The following is a 23,328-nucleotide window of genomic DNA, read 5'->3' as shown; positions in this document are numbered from 1 at the left end:
GCTTCTCTTTTTGAATTGTTCACCTGGAATCAGTGAGTAGGTTGAAGTATACCCATTTTTAGTTGGACGACTATTAGTTCCCTAGTCTCTACTTAGAAACTGATTAAAATTCTGATTGGCTTGTAAAGCTGGGAGGCCATCTAGTTGAAGGCCAAGAGGAATGGCATTAGGAAATGTGTTTTATTTTGTGTCGTTTAAGTTTGTGAAACATTCAAAATGCATTAAAATGGATCTCTATTATATGGAATCTTTTAAACTCCAGTAGACTGTACAATACAGAGATGTATCTACATAGGTTCAATCAGCACTTCTGATTTGTTTAGCTTAAATGTAACCAACGTTCATTTCTATGTAAAAGCAGTTTTAATCCAGTTGAGTGTAAAAACATGTTTTCATTGACTGAGCCGTTATGCAACTGTGTCATTGTCTTCAAGTTCCATGTAAGTTGAGTGTCACTTGTTCAGTGAAAACTAAAATTAATAGCTCAGCATCTGCTTTTCTGTTATTTCATCATGGTTGTTTCTGCTTTTTGCTGTCTGTCAGCTTTAAGCTTGGAGGTAAGATTCTGTATGGCTGAGTTGACAATAACACTTTCCAGTAAAGGAAGTTCTGATTTAAAACGTTGCTGATTTTGCGTTGATGAGTTGACACAATCAGTTCAGCTTGATGACTGACTGATGATGCTTCAGCGATTAACAGAAATTGCATGCGGCCAGATTCAGGAGAAATTCAGGAGCAGAAGAACCTGCAGCAGAACCTTGTCAGATTATACTCTGAAATCATAAAACCACAATGGCAGTTTTTTCTCGTGTATTTTGTCTGTTTACAACTGTTACGGCCCCAAGGCCTTGGTCTTTTGCTGCTCTGCTTGCAGGTCTCCAGCTGGGCTGAGCTATCATCAATTAACCAGCCACACCTGGGGAGTGCATCAGACTATATAAGCCAGCTGACTGACCCAGAACGGGCTCTGCCACTCTGCCACTCTGCCATTCTCTCATTCTCTCATTCTCTGGCTCTGCTGTGCTGCTCTGCCGCTCTGCCATTCTGCCATTCTCTCATTCTCTGGCTTTGCTGTGCTGCTCTGCCGCTCTGCCATTCTCTGGCTCTGCTTTGCTTTGCCACTGTTTGCTGCCTCCCCTATCTACTCCACATCTCTAGCCAGCCATGGGTCTTTGGTAGAATTCAGTTTTGTTTTACACTGACAACACGCACTACGCATTCTCCACTACCACCACACACCCGCACACACCACTGATTCCAACTACCACATCCCAATGTTATGTTTCTTTATAAATAAATGATCTTTTGTTTCACTGAAACCCTCTGTGCATTTCCTCCTTTGTTGCAACATCCAGAGCCGGTCATAACAACAACTTTTAAGCTGATGTTAGTCTGCTGTGGAGGTGACCGAGTCCTTTCTGTGCCAAAACAGAGAATCTTCATGTCTGCATAAGCTCGTCCTCAGGCCATGAAGCCTGGATCATCTCAGTGTTGACATAGGATCAACATGTGAGGAGACAAATGTGACCTCTTGCATCTGTAGAGAGTTGTACACGGAAATCTAAGAAGGATGTTGGAAAATATCTACAAATGTCTCCCAGAACTGAAATTACAAGACACATTATAAGTCTACATCATGTAAAACCAAACCAAATGGAATTCATCATTCAGTGTAAATGGCTCTAAAAAATGGTGAATGTTTATAAAATGCCTGTTGCAAGAGCACATTATTCTTAACCAATGTTATCTTTTAAAAGAAATCACTAAATTGATGCCTTTTATCAGTTCTGAAGTTCATTAAGTAATCATGTGTGACATGCTGTTTGATCAGGAAAGTAACCACATCTCAGCTTTAAGTCATATTACACTGAATCGATTAAATCTATGTGTCTTGTTTAAAAATTAGCCAAAAATAAATCTTAGTAAAGACTCAGTAAAAATAAAAAAAAACTGCTGAGAAGTCATATTGAGGAACAGCTGCTGTATTTGGTCAATTGCTCTCTTCAAACGGGTGTCTTCCCCACCTCCTTTAAAACGGCGGTGGTGAAGCCCCTTCTGAAGAAGAGTGATCTAGACCCCAATGTTATAAATAACTACCGGCCTGTATCCAACCTACCATTTTTAAGTAAAATTTTAGAAAAACTTGTTCTTAATCAAATGAATGAATTTTTAAACTCGAAACATATTTTAGAGACTCATCAGTCTGGTTTTAGGATGAACCACAGTACAGAGACAGGACTTTTAAAGATTTTAAATGACATCAGGTGTAATTTAGATAACCATAAACTCACAGTCTTGGTTCTGCTAGATCTTATCGCCGCCTTTGATACAGTAGACCATCACATTTTATTAAATAGACTGAGGAACCTGGTTGGCCTCTCTGGTACTGTTTTTAACTGGTTCACGTTCTACCTCACTGACCGAAGTTTCTTTGTAAGTATGGATACATGTTCCTCAGGAACCCATAAGATAAAGTGTGGGGTTCCCCAAGGGTCAATTTTAGGTCCAACTCTTTTTAATCTTTACATGCTGCCTCTTGGGGACGTCATCAGGAGGCACGGCGTCAGTTTCCACAGTTATGCTGATGATACGCAGCTGTACATCGCCGTGTCTCCTGATGACACAGGGCCAATTGATGCCCTTTTGCACTGTATTTTAGACATCAACTCATGGATGGCAGCAAATGTCTTGCAGCTCAACCGGGACAAAACAGAGGTTTTAGTTATTGGTCCTGAAGGCCAGAGAGAGAAAATTTTACCAAAGTTACAGGATTTTAAACCCTCAAAATCAGTAAAAAATCTGGGCGTGATTTTTGACTCTGAGCTCACTTTTATTCCACACATCAAAAACATAACAAAGATAGGTTTTAACCATCTCAAGAATATAGCTAGAGTCTGCCCGTTCCTCTCTCAGGCCAGTACGGAGGTGCTGATGCATGCTTTTATTTCCTGTCGTTTAGATTACTGTAATGCCCTGCTCTCTGGTCTTCCTAAAAAGAGCATGCATATCTTACAATTATTGCAAAATTCAGCCGCACGAGTGCTGTTGAGGACCAGAGGGCGGGAGCATATTACACCTATTTTAAAATCGCTGCATTGGCTCCCCGTGCGCTTCAGGATCGATTTTAAGGTTCTTTTATTAGTTTATAAGTGTCTTAACGGTCTTGGGCCTTCTTATTTGTCTGCACTACTTTTATTTTATCAACCCTTGCGGACCCTGAGGTCCTCTGGTGCTGGGTTTTTAACGATACCACAAGTTAGAACTAGAACACACGGGGAGGCAGCATTCAGTTATTATGGCCCCCGATTGTGGAACACCCTCCCAGAGAACCTCAGGGCCGCAGAGAATGTTGATGTTTTTAAAAAGAGGCTCAAGACCCATCTTTTTAATCAGACTTTTAACTGACTCATTTTAATTCTTTATAATTTCTTAAGCTGACTTTTATTCTTACATTTTTTATTCTTACATTTTTTATTACTATTTTATGTATAAATTTTTACTTTATACATTCTTTTCTCTTATCTCAGTCTTAGCTTCCATACCTTTTATTTATTTATTGATTTATTGATTTTTTATTTATTTATTTATTTTACTGTTTTAGTCCCTCGATTTTCCAGTGTTTCCTGCTGGGGGCCTACCACACCTGGAGTTAATTCTGGTCCACTGATGGGGGTGCCGGCCCGTGGATGGCCCTGGCCCGGGTGGCTGGAGAGCTTTACACCTTCGTGTGGAGCCTCTTGTCTGCCTGGGCTGGGGTGGTCCTTGTGTCGGCGCCCCTGCAGTCATGGTCCATGACTCCTCTCGGTGTGTGTGGCCCCCAAAGGTAGCTTCTTCCTCACTTCGGATTTCGGTGCCCAGCCATATCTCCTTTATATCTCCTTACGGACAGATGGTGCATGTGGGTGTGTGTATGTTAGTATGTTTGTGTGTGTGGGTATGTATGTCTGTTCGTACGTCTCGTACGTGTGTGAATGTATATGTGATTGTGTATCTGTGTGTATATTTCTAGGGGGTGGAAGGTTTCGGGTTTTTCACAGTGTTTTGTATTGTGTTGTTTTTGTTTTCATCCTCTGTGAGGCACTTTGTGTTACTCGACTGTATGAAAAGTGCCATATAAATAAAGTTGATTTGATTTGATTTGATTAGTGATGCAGTTGTGAGTGCTGTGACATCTGTTCAGGAACTATTCAGCTGAACTACAGACAGTGTAGAAAAATAAGTTGAACAAAATACTAAGTAGTAGAACATCTATTGTATGTATAGTCACCATTTTTTTGAGGATTCTTAAGACGTGTGATCACATGAAAAATGTAACACATACTGATTCCATTTTTTTTCATTTTTAAAAAAAAATACATAATCAAAGAACTGGAACTTCCGACAAAGGGAAAAATAGTCTTTTCCCAGCTTTTTAGGAGTCTGAGGTCATTGCGATGCAAAATGAGCTCACGGTGAGTAAAAATGTAACATTAGTTCAAAAAAGCACCTTATTCTTTGTGAAAAGTACAAAAATACAATATTTAAGAAAATGTCCCTGCAGTACAACTTATACAGCAAATAAGAAAGCTAACAAACAGTAATCATAAAATGTTCCACACATACACAACGTCTTGACAAACACTCTGGATGTTATTGAGAGCCCGCTGGACCGTAGCTGCCCATATCTTGCTGACAGTTTGACCCACATGGCTGCATCCAGGTGCACTGAAACTCAATCTGCAGTCCAGCTTCCTTCCAGGATCAGTCAGTTAAGCTTGGCCTCCGGTGCTTGGGACAGGCCGCCCAATCAGTTTGCTTTGTGGCTTATTGAAGGTAATCTTTGCTGGAGGGCAGAGTGTGAGTCTTCTACCTTCTCGACACGTTTGCTGCCTCACAGGCCTCAGAAACAACCGTGAATGAGGCCGCCTTGTTTAAAATGCCTTGAAATCTTTTGTGTCAGTGAAAAGCCATGTGATTTTTTGCCATGCAGCTGTGCCTCTGTATGTGTGCGTGCCCATGCATATGTGACTGTTTATGTATGTGTGTGGTCTTTGTAAGACGAGGATGTTTTCCCCTGAGGTGATGGATGTACAGATCACTTTTCAAAGTCGAGAGATTTGTTCCCCCCGCAAACATAATGTTCCCAGCAGAGTGTGGGCTGTCAATGAGAGCAGAGGCTTTTTTTTTTTAAACGTGTATTCAGAACAGTGCTGTGCAAAGAAGCGTAACGCCGTGGCTTTCTGTGCTGTTCATCCAAAATCACAGAGCAGATAAACATCTTATGAAGGCTGATATCTGTCTTGCAGAGCACGCAGAAGAGGTATTTGTCTTCTACAGAGCAGGAGTGTAGATACACCTTTGAACAGGAGAGCTCTCTTCATAGCGGGGCGTCTTTGTCTCGCTGTTTACACTGAAAAACAGTGAGATGTTCACATGTATCTCTCGCTGCGCTCACAGCTTATCTCGCTGTTAGTTCACCGCAGGCTTCAGGTATCTCTCAACTTTTCATCGAAAGAACAAAGGGAGATTAAATTGCTTCTCACCTTATGCAGCTCACATGTTTCTCTCCGTTTCATCACTGATGTCAGATATAAAAACGCAGTCTTTTGTACTTACAACTTTGCACTGTAGCAACACCTTAATGTTGTAATGCATATAAATTTGTAAAAATTGCCCCAGCAAGGGGTCAGTAAAGTTTATCTTATCTTGGTGAGATGATGCATTTGTTTACGTTATTGCTGTTGACACCCAGATATTACAAATGACAATCAAAAGATGTAACACCTCAATCCTCTAATTATATCCATCAGTTACAACTGCCCAGGAGTTAGAAATCTTAGGTTTTGTGTCATTTTTAAAAATATTTTTATGCACCTGTTTTGTTTTTCATGCTGCCACTAGGCAGTTTCACATATGCATGTTTAATAATTAAAATTAAGTGCTAAATCCATGCTTGGTGGTGTTTTTGAAATTGTAAGAAGTCTAAATGTCCTTGGGTCCTTATGGTAATTATACATATTGTAGTGACACGATTGATCATACTCCAAACTACTTCTGTTGCTGTTTCATAATTATACAGTATGCATTTATGTGTTCTAAACAGCCATGGTTAACTACAATAACATGGTTAGTTTTCAGAGAACTAATACAAACACATAATGATATGAAAAAAGTTCCTTTTTTCATTATTACGAAATTGAATTAGTCAAGTTTTAGCCGGAAGCCGAAGCTTTTTAATCAATGTTCGAACTCTCACATATCGTCACGAATCCCGAGTCGTTACAAAGATCTGAAATTAAGGATATATCAAGGATAAATGTTAAAAATGAGTTTCCTTCCAAGGGCAACTGAGCTCAGTCTCAGAAATAGGGTAAAACATCAGTTCAGGTGGTTCAGTCATCTGTAAGGATGCCTCCGTCGCACCTTCTTTGGATGGGTAAACCCAGAACTCACTGAAGGAATTACATATCTCATCTGGCCTGGGAACACCTCTGATTTTCAACTACAAAAGGTTCCAGTCTGTAGAAGCCTAATAAACAAAATTAAGCCATCTGCAAAAAGCAAAAGCATGACTGAAGTTTCCAAACCAGACATCCTCCTTATCCCAGTCGTTTCTTGAGATTCTGTCCATTAATATCACAGACAAGATTGGAGACACCAGCACACAACAGAATGTACTCGGTACATGCTGGTACCAGGATAAATGCACAGTGGGTGTAATAAAAACTGCAATGAGAGACTCCAAATTTGTGCATGCAGCACTGATTGTGTTGACTATCAGGTTTGTGTGACTCACCAGATGTAGATGTGAGGATAATCCTGCCACTGACCACTAATTTCAAGCAGCTTTGGCCTTCTTTTCTACCATCTACATGTTACAGTTTCCTTTGCTACAGGAAACTATAACTGCCTACAACACTGACAATTTCTAATTTTGCAGAGGATTTTGATCATGCATTAAAGGCAGGCCAAGTAAGATTAGAGATTCCCAAAAAGATGCTTGGAGACAGAGAGCAACCCTGATGAGAGTAAAACACCCACCAGAAACTGGTGGTATAAAGCACTTCTCATTCACACATTCATTCTCCCTTGCCATCCAAGCTCACCTAGCAATAGGAGCAATATCCTGCCTAAGAAGACTTGAACATACAGACAGGTGATGGCCATTTACTGAAAAGGGAGCACAGTCTGGGACCTCATGGTGTTCTGAAAATGAGCTGATTTGTTTTGTCAGTGTACAGGCACTGTGCGTTGCTGCGATTTCACCATAAGATATTCAGCAACACAAAGCAAAGCAGGGACAATGACTCAGATTGATGCAATTTTGCTTTTCTCAGCCAGATTCAAAGCAATTTTAATAGGAAATAAGTGTATGCAGAAGTTATATATATATATATATATATATATATATATATATATATATATATATATATATTATGGCATGCCGTTTAGGAAATTATATATATAATGAAACTTGATATATATATAATGAAACTTGATATATATATAATGAAAGTCGATATATATATAATGAAACTTGATATATATATATAATGAAAGTCGATATATATATAATGAAACTTGATATATATATAATGAAACTTGATATATATATAATGAAACTTGATATATATATATATATATATATATATATATATATATATATCGACTTTCATTATATATATATCAACTTTCATTATATATATATATATATATATATATATATATATATATATATATATATATCAAGTTTCATTATATATATATCGACTTTCATTATATATATATCAACTTTCATTATATATATATCGACTTTCATTATATATATATCAACTTTCATTATATATATATATATCAACTTTCATTATATATATATATCGACTTTCATTATATATATATATATATCAACTTTCATTATATATATATCAAATCTTTTTTTCCTACCGAGCCCCGGAAGGGACATGTCCGTATGGCGAAGCGACAATGAAGGACACTCACCCGGACGAGAATTTTATTGAGTTTTATTTTGAAATCGGCCTGAAATACACAGACATTCAAGCAGTGCGATGCGCTAAGAGTCTGCCATGCAGACCAGCGATCCTGATAATGGTAAGTTTTATTTCTCCAACATCCTGCTGTTATCCTACTATGAATACGCTAGCTACAACAGTCCCACATCAGTATTATGAACGTTCCGCCAGCTAACGCGGTCCGGACACCGGATCACTGATTGGAGGTTGGCGTTGAACTATTGTTTGCCAGCCAGTTAGCCGCTGGTAAGCTAACAAGCTATGAAACAACTCCTTATAAAACCGGAGGAAAGCAGCAGCAATATTTCAGTCCAAGACCTGTATTCAGAACCTCCCACGCTGTTACACAATGACCCATTAATCATATTACTGAACTATATGGTTATCATTGAAATTTCCCTTGAAGAACCAGTGAACTCTTTGCGAACACATTTTAATTTATGTGTTGATTATGTTTCGTATCAGTAATACAAGTCTAAAAAACTGATTCAAATGATCAAGTTAAAACAATGAAGTAAGGAGTACTGGTAATCTGCAGCTATTTTCATAATTTCAAGGTAAAATTCTGATGTGTGATTTTCTAGCTTTGCAGATGTGGAAATCCAATGCACTGATTTCTTATACACAGATGCTTTTGGTGTTTTTTGTTGTAAAATAAAACAAGGCATTTATCACTGTTGGAAATTATTACAGGTATTATTTGTAACACTTTCTAACATTGTATGGACAAAGCAATAAATCAGTTAATGGATAAAATCATTTGTATTACAGATGCTATCAACAGCATGTCTTGTTCATTTTATTAAGTTGTCGGCCTTGGATGATGAGGTCCAGTTACCAGGAGCACTAGTCTGCAGCTTACTGGTTCCGTCCTGCAGCTCCTCCACGCCGTCCTCCTCTCTACAGACCAAATCAAGTAAGATCTGTTTAGACTATGCAGACATCAACATGATCAGTATGTTATCTTTTGACCCATCCTAAAATCACAAAATAGAACATTTACTTTAAGTTAACTGTGTTTATGAAAATAGAAAATAATTACTGACAACTAGTACTTTTTGGTGCTTTTATGCAGGAAAAGGGAACCAGGAAGCTGCTGTGGATCCTCTGCAGTATCTGGACAGGTCAGAGGAACGGTTCTTGGAACAGATCGGAAGACACCAAGACGTGACCTCTGCCATTCTCCAGAACATCCAGAAGATGAATGAAAACCTTGGTTGCACTGATGGGACGCATGGCGTCGGTGCTGGAGCAACTGTCCCAGAATTAAACTGCATTGTTGACTATTGGCTTTTCTAGAAAATAAATCTTTTTTAGTACTTCACCTGTTTTGTATTTTACTCATGCACTTTGGGTGAATAAACAGAAATTTGTGATGAGAGATGCAAATTTTGTCTATAATCTACAGAGACTTTATTCAGTGTTCAGTGCACACTTTTGTTACACACATTTTGACAGATAAGCAGTTGTGCTTTTCAAGCAGATTTTAGTCAGAAACATCAGTAGCATATGTTTTTTTTTACTGTTACACCAATCTAGGTAGATAAACTGCACTACTGCAGCAGATATATTATTGAAATGTGCTTCTATTATGTGTCTACATACACTGCTCACAAATAGTTATTCAACTTTTGGGTGAAATTGATGGAAAATATAAAAAGTGCATGCTTTAGTGATATATCATAAAAATAGGGTATTTAACTAGAAACATGCAATAGTGATTTCCTCATCTCAAAAAAATTTATTGAATCAAAAGCTAACAACAGTGGAGGGTATGTCACAATAAAAATGTCTCAGTTTGGACAGAACAACAGCCTTCAGCTGAAATCCAGTACAATTGTGTCCCACCAGTGGCGTGATCATGGATGTGTCCAGGCAGCAGCTGACCTCTGCCTCGTAATTAGCCTTAAGACCAGCTATAAAGATAAACATAGATATTATCATTATCATCAACATATGGTGCATGTGTTTAACCTTTAAGCTATGTAGGGATGCAAATGTAGTCGAAGCTAAGTAGCTAAGCTAATGCTAACACGTTCAGTGTTCAGAATCAAAACATCTCTAAAAATTACCTGTTTTCTCAAACGTAGTCGCCGTTCCCTGTGACAACCATGAAGACAGATAATCACAGAAGAGCTCATCTGAAGAGCAAATGTCCAATAAGGTTCCTGTTTTTGTTTGCCATGTCCTTCCAGGGCTCAGTAGGAAAAAGTCTGAATATATGGAATGAAACTTTGAATAGATGGAATGAAAATCTGAACATTCTATATTCCGACTTTCATTATATATATATCTCAACTTTCATTATATATATATCAACTTTCATTATATATATATCAAGTTTCATTATATATATATCAAGTTTCATTATATATATATCGACTTTCATTATATATATATCGACTTTCATTATATATATATCGACTTTCATTATATATATATCAAGTTTCATTATATATATATCAAGTTTCATTATATATATATATCAAGTTTCATTATATATATATCGACTTTCATTATATATATATCAAGTTTCATTATATATATATATCAAGTTTCATTATATATATATCGACTTTCATTATATATATATCGACTTTCATTATATATATATCAAGTTTCATTATATATATATCAAGTTTCATTATATATATATATCAAGTTTCATTATATATATATCAAGTTTCATTATATATATATCAAGTTTCATTATATATATATCAAGTTTCATTATATATATATCGACTTTCATTATATATATATCAAGTTTCATTATATATATATCAACTTTCATTATATATATATCAAGTTTCATTATATATATATCGACTTTCATTATATATATAATTTCCTAAACGGCATGCCATAATATATATATATATATATATATATATATATGTATATATATATATATATATATATATATATATATATATATCATTTTTTTATTTTTATTTTTAAAGTGGCACCACATTAGTAGAGACTCTTTGATACCCAGAGGTCAGTCTTTAGTGTAAAGTTTAGTCGTGCAGCCTCACATCAACCAAACAGATGATGGTTTTGGTCTCTTACATACAAGTTAATCTGCTCCACAGAGCATTTCTCAGCCTCTATGTTCCTCGAAGACAGTGCTGAGGGGAGAATAGCGGAATATAAAAGCCCTTCCTCTCCCTGTCAGTGCCTCTCTCTCGCTCTGTGTGATCAGTCCAGTGCTGCTGACTGCGTTGGACTCCGGAGCGTCACCCCGACCTGGCGTACTCTTGTACCAGAGTGCAGCTGTCACCATTACTTCATGCTTATTGGCCCGAGACCGAGAGAGTCAGAGGCAAAGCAAAAGGCAAACAGACAGAGAGAGGGAAAGAGAGTGGGAGAGTTGGACCCCTGCGCTCTGCTCCATCGATCTGCAGAGGTGCACCGAGGACCTTCTACCGGGACGTTGGCCACCATTTTTGCGCTTCTTTTTGGAGGGAATGCCAGAAGTGGATTCACTGCTTGGAACATGCTACTGGGCAATTTGGTACGGTAAGACTGTAACGGTTTGTTTTGTGCTTTTTAATCCCCCCTTTTTGTTTCAGCTTTTGCGTTTCCCAGCTCCTCCACTACTACCTCCCCCCCCCCAGAAAACAAAGATTGCGGGATTGATGTATCGACCGACAAGCCACAGATCTGCTATACGCGCAGGGATCTGACATAGGCCTATATGTATTTTGGAAGGTTAAGACAGAGAAATATTACACAACAGTGAGGAGAAGTAATGAATTATGGAGCAGCTGCTGTTATTTTTGGTCTGACTGACTTTGGGAAAGATGATGATGATGATGGTGATGGATTGCCTGCAACAGCTCAATGTCAACAGTGACACAGATTTGTTTACCTGGGGGTGGTGAAGGTAAGCACAAGCTGTAGGTTAACGGTTACACTATAGATTGTCCTTGTTGCCGTCTGTCAATGTCTGAATTCGATCATTACCATAATAATAATAATAATAATAAGCTGTATATCTCTGACACCCTTCAAAACTGGAGCTACAAGGTGCCTTACAAAACATCAAAACACAACAAGAAAATACTAAAAAAGACAATAAACCATTAGTAAAGATCAATATAAAGACCAATAATAATAATACACTAGAAAAGATCTAATTCTACACTTTTTGAAGCAGAAGGTATCAAGGAACCTTTCAGGGTTCCTTCAAAGTGGCAGCCTTTGGAGGAACCTTTTGCATTCCAAACTATGCTTCAAGGAGCCCTCGGTTATTCAAAGATGTTTTGTGGGATTTGAGTGCTCAATTTGAAATCATTATTATTGTAATGGTGTTTTTAAAGTTCCAAAGAAAGCCCCGAAAAATATGTTTTTTCATTTTGGTGAATAGGGATCTTGACATTATTATTAAAAGTCATTTAGGCACAAATCTGTCATCAGAAGGTCAAAAAGATCCCAGTTTGTCCAAATATGCAAAACAAATCTGTAAATTTTAGTCGTAACTCCAATACTTTTGGTAAAAAAATATAACCTAAAATAATCTCTTTGTAAGTTATTTAATTGTTACTGATGAAAAAAACTCGCCGCTTGTTGTATATTAATCTAATATACAAGCAAGTTTTTTTTCATACAAAGATTGTAATGCTGTCAGCTGTGTTATTCCTTTAAATTCACAGAATGAACTAAACTGATTACATAAGAGACAAATATTGAAATATTGCATTGCACATAATTACAATCAAGCTAAGTTTTAACAACAAAATAAGTGAACATAAGTGTAAGCACAGGTGTAAAGTGTCACTTTTGGCCTCAGAGACTGTTACTCTTAATTCTGCTGTTGAAGGTTCCCCCAGAAAATTATGCAAGGTACCTTAAACAACAGCAAACCACAGTTCCTCAAGGTTCACCTAATTCTAAGAGAGTAATGTTGTCATGTAAGGTTGAGTTTTTAGAAGCTTTTTCATGTAATCAAGCGTTTCTGCCTGTAACTGTGAGCTTGTTCCACAGCGATAGGGCTAAAACAGAAAATGACATTGTCCCATTTTGTTGTAAGAATGCACTGTTGTATTTTTAACAGCTGCTGAGTCACAACTGAGGTGTAGAATAAGGGGTTAAAAATGTAAGTAGCAGATAAAGAAAATCCTAACTTTAATTCTATAATGACAGTGTAAGCCACTATAATGTTAGACATCGTCAGTGATAACTGGAAGCTGAGAAGTCAATATGTGTAAATGCCACAATACAGAAATTCTTATAGTCATGTCCTATTGTTATGATGTGAAAATAGCCTCAGTGTTTTTCATGGACAGATATTGGACCACATAGGCTTTGCCATGTTGTTTATATGACCTAACACATACTGATGTTACCATTTTCTTCCAATATGTGATTGACTTTTCAAAATTTCATCATTTAATGTGGTGAGTTATACCTACCAGGACACACCAGAGCATGTTTTTGCTAAGCTGATGATAAATCTAAGCTAGTGTTGGTTGTAAACTCAGTGTTCTGGTTCTCTAATATGGTTTCAAAGAGACTCTGCAGGTCCTTCCAGAATACTAGTTCAGATCATCTGTATTTCACATCAGATCTGTCTCCCTGCTGCTGAGATTGTTGTTATTGCTTTTGGTTGTTCTTTCAAACTGCCTCGAGTTTGTCTTCATGCAGTGTTTCCCCTCCTATATAAACGACGGGGCGGCCCGCCTCGCTGGAATAGGCTATCGCCTCATTAAAATTTTGCCGACACTGCCGCCTCACTGGTCCGCACCAAAAAAAAAAAAAAGTAATGCTAAATATTAGAAAGCATTGACACATAAGTCCGGTATATTCGCCGCTGAAATCAACAGAATGGCAGCCTTTTCTCGCCGTGGGTGAAGACAGCAGGCACATCCCTGTTGGTCGGTAACACTCAGTTCTCGTATGACATCCTGCGAGTTCGTGTTTCAAATGTCGGTCGTTCCGATTGGCGAACAACGAGCATGGCGGACAAGAAGCGGCAGCGCTCCATCGTTTCGTTTTTCGGGGCTTAAAGCAGGTGTGTATCACAGACATATGTCAAATTAAGTATCAAAACTATCGCGTGTCTTCAAAATAAAGTGAGCAACGCAGTGTAGGCATCGATCTCGCTTCCTTTACTGAGTTTGCTTACTGTTTTGTTGTCCGCAGCGATACGAATTGACAGTGACTGCAAAAATGGCTCCACATTTAGGCACGACAAAACCCGTTCTCACGAACGAGACGAATGATTTCAACGGAATATAAAGTTCCTAGTTTCTTTTGATAAAATGATTTATAGAGTGCCCGAAATTATATCATTCAATGGCAAAACAAATTCTGTCTTCAAATTCTATTTCTGTGTTCAAAAAAGTAACAGTTTTGAAAACAGAACTAACTCCTTCAGAAAACCAGTTGTTAACCCAGAGTTGAAGTTTTCTTTCACATTTTTAAGTAAAATGAAGGTCATGACATAACCTTTTTATTATAAATAAAAATGAAGTGGGAATTTGGTACCTAACATGTAGTTGTTTTTAGAAAAAAAGTAAAAGTCACCACTTGATTCCAGATTCAAGTCCTTTGTCATCTTTTTCAAATTTGTAATAAGAACTGATGTGGCATTTTGGAATGGCTTGTGGAAATCTGACCAGAATATAATAGACTGGACTAGTTGACATGTTTTGATCGCAAGGACAAGTGGGTTTACACACGTGGACAAAATTGTTGGTACCCCTCAGTTAAAGAAGGAAAAACCCACAATTCTCACTGAAATCACTTGAAACTCACAAAAGTAACAATAAATAAAAATTTATTGAAAATTAAATAATCAAAAACAGCCATTACTTTTGAATTGTTGATTAACATAATTATTTAAAAAAACAAACTAATGAAACAGGCCTGGACAAAAATGATGGTACCTCTATAAAAGATTGAAAACTATTTGACCAGAGTGACATGATTAACTCAGGTGTGTCATTTAATTGACATCACAGGTGTTTCCAAACTCATAATCAGTCAGTCTGCCTATTTAAAGGGAGACAAGTAGTCACCCTGCTGTTTGGTGAAAAGGTGTGTACCACACTGAACATGGACAACAGAAAGCGAAGGAGAGAATTGTCCCAGGACATCCGAAAAAAAATTATAGACAAACATCTTAAAGGTGAAGGCTATAAGACCATCTCTAAACAGCTTGAAGTTCCTGTGACAACAGTGGCTCATATTATTCAGAAGTTCAAGACCCACGGGACAGTAGCCAACCTCCCTGGACGTGGCCGCAAGAGGAAAATTGATGACAAATTGAAGAGACGGATCGTTGGAATTGTATCCAAAGAGCCCAGAGCAACCTCCAAAGAAATTAAAGGTGAACTCCAAGGCCAAGGTACATCAGTGTCAGATCGCACCATTCGTCGTTGTTTGAGCCAAAGTGGACTTCATGGGAGACGACCAAGGAGGACACCACTGCTGAAAAAAAGTCATAAAAAAGCGAGACTGGAATTTGCAAAAATGCATGTTGACAAGCCACAAAGCTTCTGGGAGAATGTCCTTTGGACAGATGAGACCAAACTGGAGCTTTTTGGTAAGGCACGTCAACTCTATGTTCATAGACTCAAAAACCAAGCATACGAAGAAAAGAACACTGTCCCTACGGTGAAACATGGAGGAGGCTCAGTAATGTTTTGGGGCTGCTTTGCTGCTTCTGGCACAGGGTGTCTTGAAAGTGTGCAAGGTACGATGAAATCTGAAGACTATCAAGGCATTCTGGAGAGAAATGTGCTGCCTAGTGTCAGAAAGCTTGGCCTCAGTCGCAGGTCATGGGTCTTCCAACAGGACAACGATCCAAAACACACAGCCAAAAACACCCAAGAATGGCTGAGAGAAAAGCGTTGGACTATTCTAAAGTGGCCTTCTATGAGCCCAGATCTGAATCCCATTGAACATATGTGGAAGGAGCTGAAACATGCCATTTGGAGAAGACACCCATCAAACCTGAGACAACTGGAGCTGTTTGCTCATGAGGAGTGGGCCAAAATACCTGTTGACAGCTGCAGAACGCTCATTGACAAATACAGAAATCGTTTAATTGCAGTGATTGCCTCAAAAGGTTGTGCAACAAAATATTAAGTTATGGGTACCATCATTTTTGTCCGGCCCTATTTCATTAGTTTGTTTTTTTTAAATAATTATGTTAATCAACAATTCAAAAGTGATGGCTGATTTTGATTATTTAATTTTCAATAAGTTTTTATTTATTGTTACTTTTGAGAGTTTCAAGTGATTTCAGTGAGAATTGTGGGTTTTTCCTTCTTTAACTGAGGGGTACCAACAATTTTGTCCACGTGTGTATCTTTGTCATATTTTCTCCCTATCACTAATTTTTAGAAAAGAAACATGAAAATTTTATTTAATTTAGTTTTTGGAAATGGCTACAAATACAACAAAATGTGCTCCAAATTGTGCCAGAATGCCCCATTTTGCATGTTGATTTTCAAAATTTTTCCGGGGGTGCACGCCCCCGGACCCCCATGGTTGCTTCGTGCCTCCGGCGCAACCCACCACCTCGCAGCCATTTCAACCCAGGGGAAACACTGTTCATGAACGATCCACTCTTACATTTCCTGGAAAGCTGTTTGGACAAATTGACCAAATGATGACATCCATTTCAAAAAAAGGGCAAAATCACCAGCTTCAGTTGAATTAGATCAACTTCTACTCAACTGAATTCAGCTTTGTTGGATGTAAGAGTCATCGAGGAGCATTCAGTTCGATCCAGGTGCAACGTTTTTTCCTTGAAACATGTTCTCAGAATGTTCTCGTAATGTTTTCAGCAGGATTTATTTGTTTTGTTTGGAGATGACGTTATTAGACCAACATTGTGGAAGAACATCCCCCAAACTTCCTCAGAAAATTGCAAGGAAATTTTTTTGTTAATTTACCACATTAGGAACATTTTATTTTTAAAAAAGTAATTTGATGAATCCATATGGCTGCAATTTTTTTTCCCTATATGTTGCTTTGAGAACATTCTTCCTCCTAACAGCATCCCCAAAGAAACTCTGAATGTTGCAGTTAAAAGTTAGCTGACAACCTTATTATTTGATGTAAGGTTAAGACTGTAAAACAATGTTAAAACTTATAGGTAATGTCAGGAAACATTCCCTGCTAGCTGGGAGACGAGGTGGCAATAACTCTCAGCATCTTAAAGTTTTTGGTGCAAGGTCAAAACATGTTCACTTATCTTGACTCACATTCGAAATTTTGAATGATTTAGGGACAATGTCTAAATTTAATTCTTCTGACAGATATTGTGATTTGATTTTCGTCAAATATTCACTGTGTAATTGTATATCTACTATGAGACACTGTCCAAAGTGTCACACAAGTAATTTGTAAAACTAACATCACAGTTTAAACACTGAGTGAGACGTGTTGCAAAATGTACAATTTGTAGCTAATGAAACTGGGGTCATGCCAGTCAAACCACAGTCTGAGCTCTCATTAAAATAAATTCAATTTTCTTTGCAGAAGCATACTCTCACACTGAAAATTGTACAAAAATTATTATAGGAGAAGATTAGGTGCTGTTTTGTTGGCCAAAGTAGGTTGTACAAAGTATTAACATCAGGGGTGCTAATAATTGTGGCACACATGATTTCATGTAAAATAATTATTTCTTAATGTGTGATTTTTTTCCCCTACTGAATAAATGCACTTGAATTAAAGGTTAGATTTCCTGTCTTTTTCATTGTGGTCCTATATTATTTAGAAAAAAAATGAATTTATTAGAAGCTAAAGAATACATCATACCCAGGGGGCCAATAATTCTGGAGGGCGCTATATATTTCTTTGTGTGTATGAGTGAGCATGAACCAAACCTACTGTGAATGTCCTACTGAGCCCTGTGTACTCTGCTGTGTGACTGTGTTGGAAAATGTTCCCTTATCAGTGCTGGCTTCATCTCACTTAGCTGGACTCAGCTTCAGATTGTCAAGGGTTGCCATTCCTGGCTGCCTGTTGACATTTGACCCTCCTGGTGAGATGTGAACATGAATGTGTTTCAGCAGAGAGGAAAAAAAACTTCTAGTCTGGGCAGCAACATGGCCATATTTTGTGAAACGCTAATGAAGTGTCGCTCAGCAAGACACGGAAACTCCAGACCTGCTGCTGAGCCTCACCTCTGACCTTCAGCAGTGCAGAGCAGACTCAGTAATGCTGTGATTTTCCTGCAGGTAGTGGTTGTGTTCTGCCTGTGGGGAACTGATGTCAGCAGAGCTTACGTGTTTCAAGCCTCCCGACCAGGAGAGGGAGGAGACAGTCCACCGCAACCCACGAAAGGTGACAGAAAACTTTTTTTTTTAATAACATCTCAATCGGGAAAACTGAAAAAAAAAAAAAAAACTGCAAAAAGGCTCTGACCAAACGAGTAGTTTGTTATAAATACAGTTACATTTTTGCCAGCAATGTAGAACTTTTAAACAGATTTTATTAATTCTAATAACAGTTACTTAGGTTTTTTTTTTTTTTTTTTTTTAAATGGAGGCTTAAATGTAACTTCATGCAAGTAGCCGGAAGCATGTTACTTTAACATCTCAGAATCAACACTATGTTGCAGAAAACTGAATTATGAAATGTATACACCAGTTGACACCAAAAAAGCAGAACTTGTTGCGTAAATCTGGGTTTTAATTGAACACTTTTTGTTCCTGTCAGGTTTTTAATCACTCTGGTTATATGAAGTCCTGCTCCTCTATGGAAACAACACAACCATGACTAGAAGTAAAGAGGACTCAGAAATGTATTTTGTGCAGTACAGCAAACTTAAAATGCCATAGATCATTTGAAAAAGAAAGCTGGATTTCTTGCAGTATTTAATTTACATTAAATATTTTCGAGTATTAATACTTGAAAAAAATACCTGATGGATCATATAATAGATATTTTATTACTTCTTCTTATCTCTGCTCTGTGCAAACAGCCTGCAGTTCAGCCCAGTTGAATATCTTTGATGAATTGTTTTACAAAATGTGAAAAAGCAGAAATCAGCATGTACAGCATTTGTGTACAAGTGCCCACAGGAAATGGAAAATGGAAGGAAATCCTACTTATTATATTTTAATTACATTTTTACAGCCTGTACATACTCTATTTTCCACACTATTCTGTACATCAACATTAGAGAGATGCGTCACCATGTTGACTGTATCTTCCAACAACTTGCTACGTTGTACACCATTTTTAAGCCATGTTGCATTTATTTATTTATTTATTTTTTTCTCTCTCTGTCTCTCTCATTTGTTTTCACACTTTTCTTCTATCTGCTTTGTGCAGACAGGCTGCAGTTCAGCTGAGAAGTGTCAGAGTTTCTCATATGACTGGTTATTGCTGCTGAGTAAAAGCATGTCGTTACAGTTGTGACAACATTTTAATTTTTTTTACAAATTTACTTAGTGTAAATTTGCCCAGTGGACGTACACATCACATATGATTGGTTCATGGACCGTTCCTATCCAGCGATTTGTTCTGTCTTTACAGTTTCTAGCGCTGATAACGGATGCAATTGTATCAAAATTGTAAATGAAAACATGTCTTTCAAATCAGCTGGCAGGTTTTAAGGTTTAGTGGGTTACTGTTTTCCTTTAAGAAATAATTACTAAGCAAATCTCTAAACTAAAAAAAAAATGTCTATTTTCAAAATGGTCCTTTTATATCTTATTCTAATATAACTAATATATACAAAAAGACTGTTTCTTGAATGGAGGCTGTGCTCACATATTTTTGATCTTGCTTTAAGAGCACAATCTGATCTCATCTCAGAATAAATGCCTTTGTTGTGTCTGTCTGTGTCTCTCTCCTCCCTCCAGGAATCTCAGAGTGGGTCAGCTCAGCGGGCTCCTGTAAGGGGAGGTGCTTCGAGCTGGAGGTGGTTGATCCTCCAGGATGCAGATGTGATAATCTGTGTAAAACCTACTACAGCTGCTGCTCTGACTTCGACGAGCAATGCCTGAAAACAGGTCAGTGTTGTACAGCATCAGTCAGAATGATTCACTTATCCTCGGTTATCAAAATTCAGGCCCCATGGTAGAAACTCAAGGCAACAAAAGTGAATAAACCTGTGATCAATGAAAATAAACTGACTACACTTGTGATTTGCAATCTGCCTAGTTTCATGAACACAGTTATAACCTGAGCTGTGAACAGCAGAGCTTTCTAAGTTTTGGACCTATGAACTGTATCTATCTGCATGTCTGCATCATGGCTCCACATGGAAAAGACCTGCCAGCAGAACTGCAAAATCTGATTGTGAAACTTGACAAAGATGAAAAAGAATTCAGGAAGATTGATGAGGAAGTAAAAATCAGTGGAACCCAGCTACTGCTGTAATCAGGAAGTATAGAACAAGGCATAGTGCCACTAATCAGCGCTGCAGTTGTCGTCCCCCTAAAATGAAGCTATGATCAATGCACCGCTTTCACAATCTAGCTCTGAAAAACATGGGCAGCTGCTTCAAACTTTGCACAGGGGTTATCATTGGAAATCTTTCTGCAACAGCTCAGAGAGTATGAAGGACATTTTATAAGTTCTAGGGGTGGCATCCACAAAAACAAACCCTTGCATGCCCTTTGATGAAAAACTGCATGATGAAACTTTGCTAATACGAACATGAAAAGAAGCCCGATGAATCCTTGGTATCTTTGGTCAGATGAGACCAAGAGGAAGTTGTTTGGCTGAAATGGAGTCCAGCATGTTTGGTGTGAACCTAATCAGGACAACCACAGTGAACACACAGTGTTAGGAATCGTAGGGGGGAACCCGAGCAGAGAGCACACAGAGGAGGCAGAACTGGAACAGAAAAACTGGTTTAATGCGTGGATGAACTCAGACTAGGAGTGAGGGGAAACTAAAGGAGGGGTGAGGGTTTGGGGAACGGACTGGAGATGAGTGAGGGGAACAGGGAAGGAGCAACGGGGCCAGGGACCAGCGACAGGGCAGGCGACCAGGAGAGAGTGGATTGGTGGCGGAGAGCGGACAGGAAGCTTTGGTTCCAGAGGGGGCGAGAGGGAGGGTTTTCCGGGGGACAAGATAGCTCGGCAGGACGTCTCGTGGGGTGAGGTGATGATGAGGAGATTCCAGGGGAGGTGGGTCATGAGCAGGACTGGAGAGATCAGGGCAGCAGGAACGACAAACTAGGAACAAGGAAACACAGGATTAGTAATAATTCTCAGCAGGGGCCGAAAGATGTGCGGAAGGGCTAGAAGGAAACTGACTGCAGGAGCAGAGTTTACAATCTGGCAGAGGTGGTAATCAGGTGTGTCGACTCGCAGCTGCCCAGGATTCTGTGGAGGGAGATTGTAGATTGGTGGCAGCTGTGGAGAACAGCTCCGCCCAGCAACAACGGAGGAGGGAGAGCGAGAGAGAGAGAGTGAGAGAGCCGGAGGAGGGAGGTCAGGTGGGGTTTGAGGAGGAGGCCCTGACACACAGTCCTGACAGTGAAGCACAGAGGTGGGAGTTTGATGAAATGCAAAAGGTGTGGGGAGATGACATTTATAGATCGCACCATGGATACCGGTGGATGTACGAAAATACTGGATAACAAGATGACTTCCAATCTGCAGAAGGTTGGCAGATGAGGAATATTTCTGCATTATCACATTCTGACAAAATCATTGCATCAACTCTCAGCCCTCTTCTACTCATGCTGTCACACAGTTAACTTCTTAAGTCTCAGGTTATTTTTTGAAATAGAAGTCAATAACCCTGCAAAACTGTGGGGTCAGGCAGAAACACCTGGGGCTCTATGGATCAGAAATACTTGGCAAAATGGGGAAAATAATAAGTTTCCATATTCTGTTTTGAAAAACTCCAGCGAAATTTGAGATTACTTCTGTTTAATCAAAGCTGTCACAGAGTAAACAGCAGCCTTTTAACACTGAGTCAGTGACAGTGACATCATTCAATCTCTCTTAAAAATTCTTATTAGTAATTACAAAAACTGAAGTCACGTATTTGCTACTACCGTACTTTTGTTTGGTATAGTTTTCCACGATAGTGAAGCAGATCAAGTAACAGAGAAAATTCATTGTCAACAACATGATACGTGTTCTCAGCTGCAACTGTTAAAACACTGATTAAAGCCAGCTGCACAAGAGTTAGCCAGAATGGTAATGTTCATCTGCTAGTTTAGAGCTTGGCTGGGTGAAGTGAGTGTAACCACAGCTTCATCTTGAAAGCATTAGTCAAACAAAAGTGGGGACGTTTTCCACAGTGTGTAAGAGACTCCTACTAACATGAGCGACTTGTGCGTCTATGCAATGTGTAACACACTGTGGGTAACTCATCGAATTTAGCGTTGTGCAGTGTATTGATTTATGTTGTTTTAATATTGTTTTGGCTCTTGGTGGGTTTATTACTGTGACAAAGTGATATTTAATGAACTGTTCTCATTCCTGTGTCTTAGAGGGAGGCTTTGAGTGCACACAGGATCGTTGTGGGGAGGAGAGGAACGACGACCATGCCTGCCACTGCTCCGAGGACTGTCTGGAGAAAGGAGACTGTTGTTCTAACTACAAGTCACTCTGCAAAGGTACATATAGCATACAATAATAGTTACTTTTCTTGTTAACAAGCCTTAGCATTAAAGATTAAATGTGCATTAACTGTCCAAATCCTAAAACTGCAAAAAAAAAAAGAAAAAAAATCAAAATCTGAGCTTAAAATTGAGATGTTATTCTACATGTCTGACTTAAAAAATTGTCAAAAATTAACAATTTGCATAAAATAGATTCTACAAAAAAAGCGTAAATTCTGCACGTCAGCGCAACTGAGAAGATATGACTGGCTCAGTAGCGACCAACAGTCATGCAACACAAAAAATCTGTAAACATTTGACTGAATTGGGTTGAACTGCACGCTGCGTGTACACTGTATGGAATTTTTTTTTTTTTTTAAAGTAGGAAAATATTTATATTATGTACAGTTAAAACAGTTTTTAAGAATTGGCAACAGATGTGAGCACTTGGAAAAAATGGCATGAATGTTGATTCCATTTTTTTATTTCAATTTTTGTAAAATAAATAAGAAATTCTGTTTTTTTTTTGTTTGTTTTTTTACTGATTTGTCGCATTATAAATTTGTAGTAGTGAAAAATGAGCCCACAGTGAGGAAGAATGTCACAGGAGCAAAAATAAACAAATAAAAAACTTCAGAAACTACTTGGAGTTCAGAGGTTTAAAAGGATTAATGCCAGTGTTTTTTTTTTTAAAATTTCCTTTCCAGGTGAAACTTCATGGTTGCAAGGAGACTGTGAGGAGATCAAGAGTGCTGAATGTCCAGCAGGGTGAGAGTGATC

The 23,328-nt window shown here is 38.3% G+C and overlaps 1 protein-coding gene and 1 long non-coding RNA gene across 5 annotated transcripts in view; both read left to right on the top strand.

Annotated features, from left to right (window-relative positions):
• The first annotated feature begins 7,835 nt into the window (after positions 1-7,835).
• Positions 7,836-9,333, top strand: LOC127535997 (uncharacterized). Of its 2 annotated transcripts, none has more exons than XR_007944978.1 (3): positions 7,836-8,088; positions 8,817-8,925; positions 9,085-9,333. It is a non-coding gene; the product is annotated as an uncharacterized LOC127535997 (long non-coding RNA). The 2 variants fall into 2 exon arrangements; XR_007944977.1 differs by having other exon boundaries at positions 8,781-8,925.
• Positions 9,334-11,382: 2,049 nt separating this feature from the next.
• The window catches only part of LOC110962806 (ectonucleotide pyrophosphatase/phosphodiesterase family member 2), a 75,825-nt gene continuing 63,879 nt past the window's right edge, over positions 11,383-23,328 (top strand). For all 3 annotated transcript variants that reach the window (XM_022210839.2, XM_051955102.1, XM_051955103.1), the window contains exons 1-5: positions 11,383-11,526; positions 18,212-18,317; positions 19,844-19,993; positions 22,438-22,563; positions 23,256-23,316. In XM_022210839.2, coding sequence (XP_022066531.2) covers positions 11,509-11,526; positions 18,212-18,317; positions 19,844-19,993; positions 22,438-22,563; positions 23,256-23,316 — 461 coding nt within the window. In that variant the 5' untranslated portion in view covers positions 11,383-11,508. The remainder of the gene's footprint in view (positions 11,527-18,211; positions 18,318-19,843; positions 19,994-22,437; positions 22,564-23,255; positions 23,317-23,328) is intronic.

The sequence above is a fragment of the Acanthochromis polyacanthus genome, chromosome 11, assembly GCF_021347895.1.
Source record: "Acanthochromis polyacanthus isolate Apoly-LR-REF ecotype Palm Island chromosome 11, KAUST_Apoly_ChrSc, whole genome shotgun sequence".
Classification (NCBI taxonomy): Eukaryota; Metazoa; Chordata; class Actinopteri; family Pomacentridae; genus Acanthochromis; species Acanthochromis polyacanthus.
Note: the sequence above shows the minus strand (reverse complement) of the source record. Positions and strands in the feature narration are given on the sequence as shown.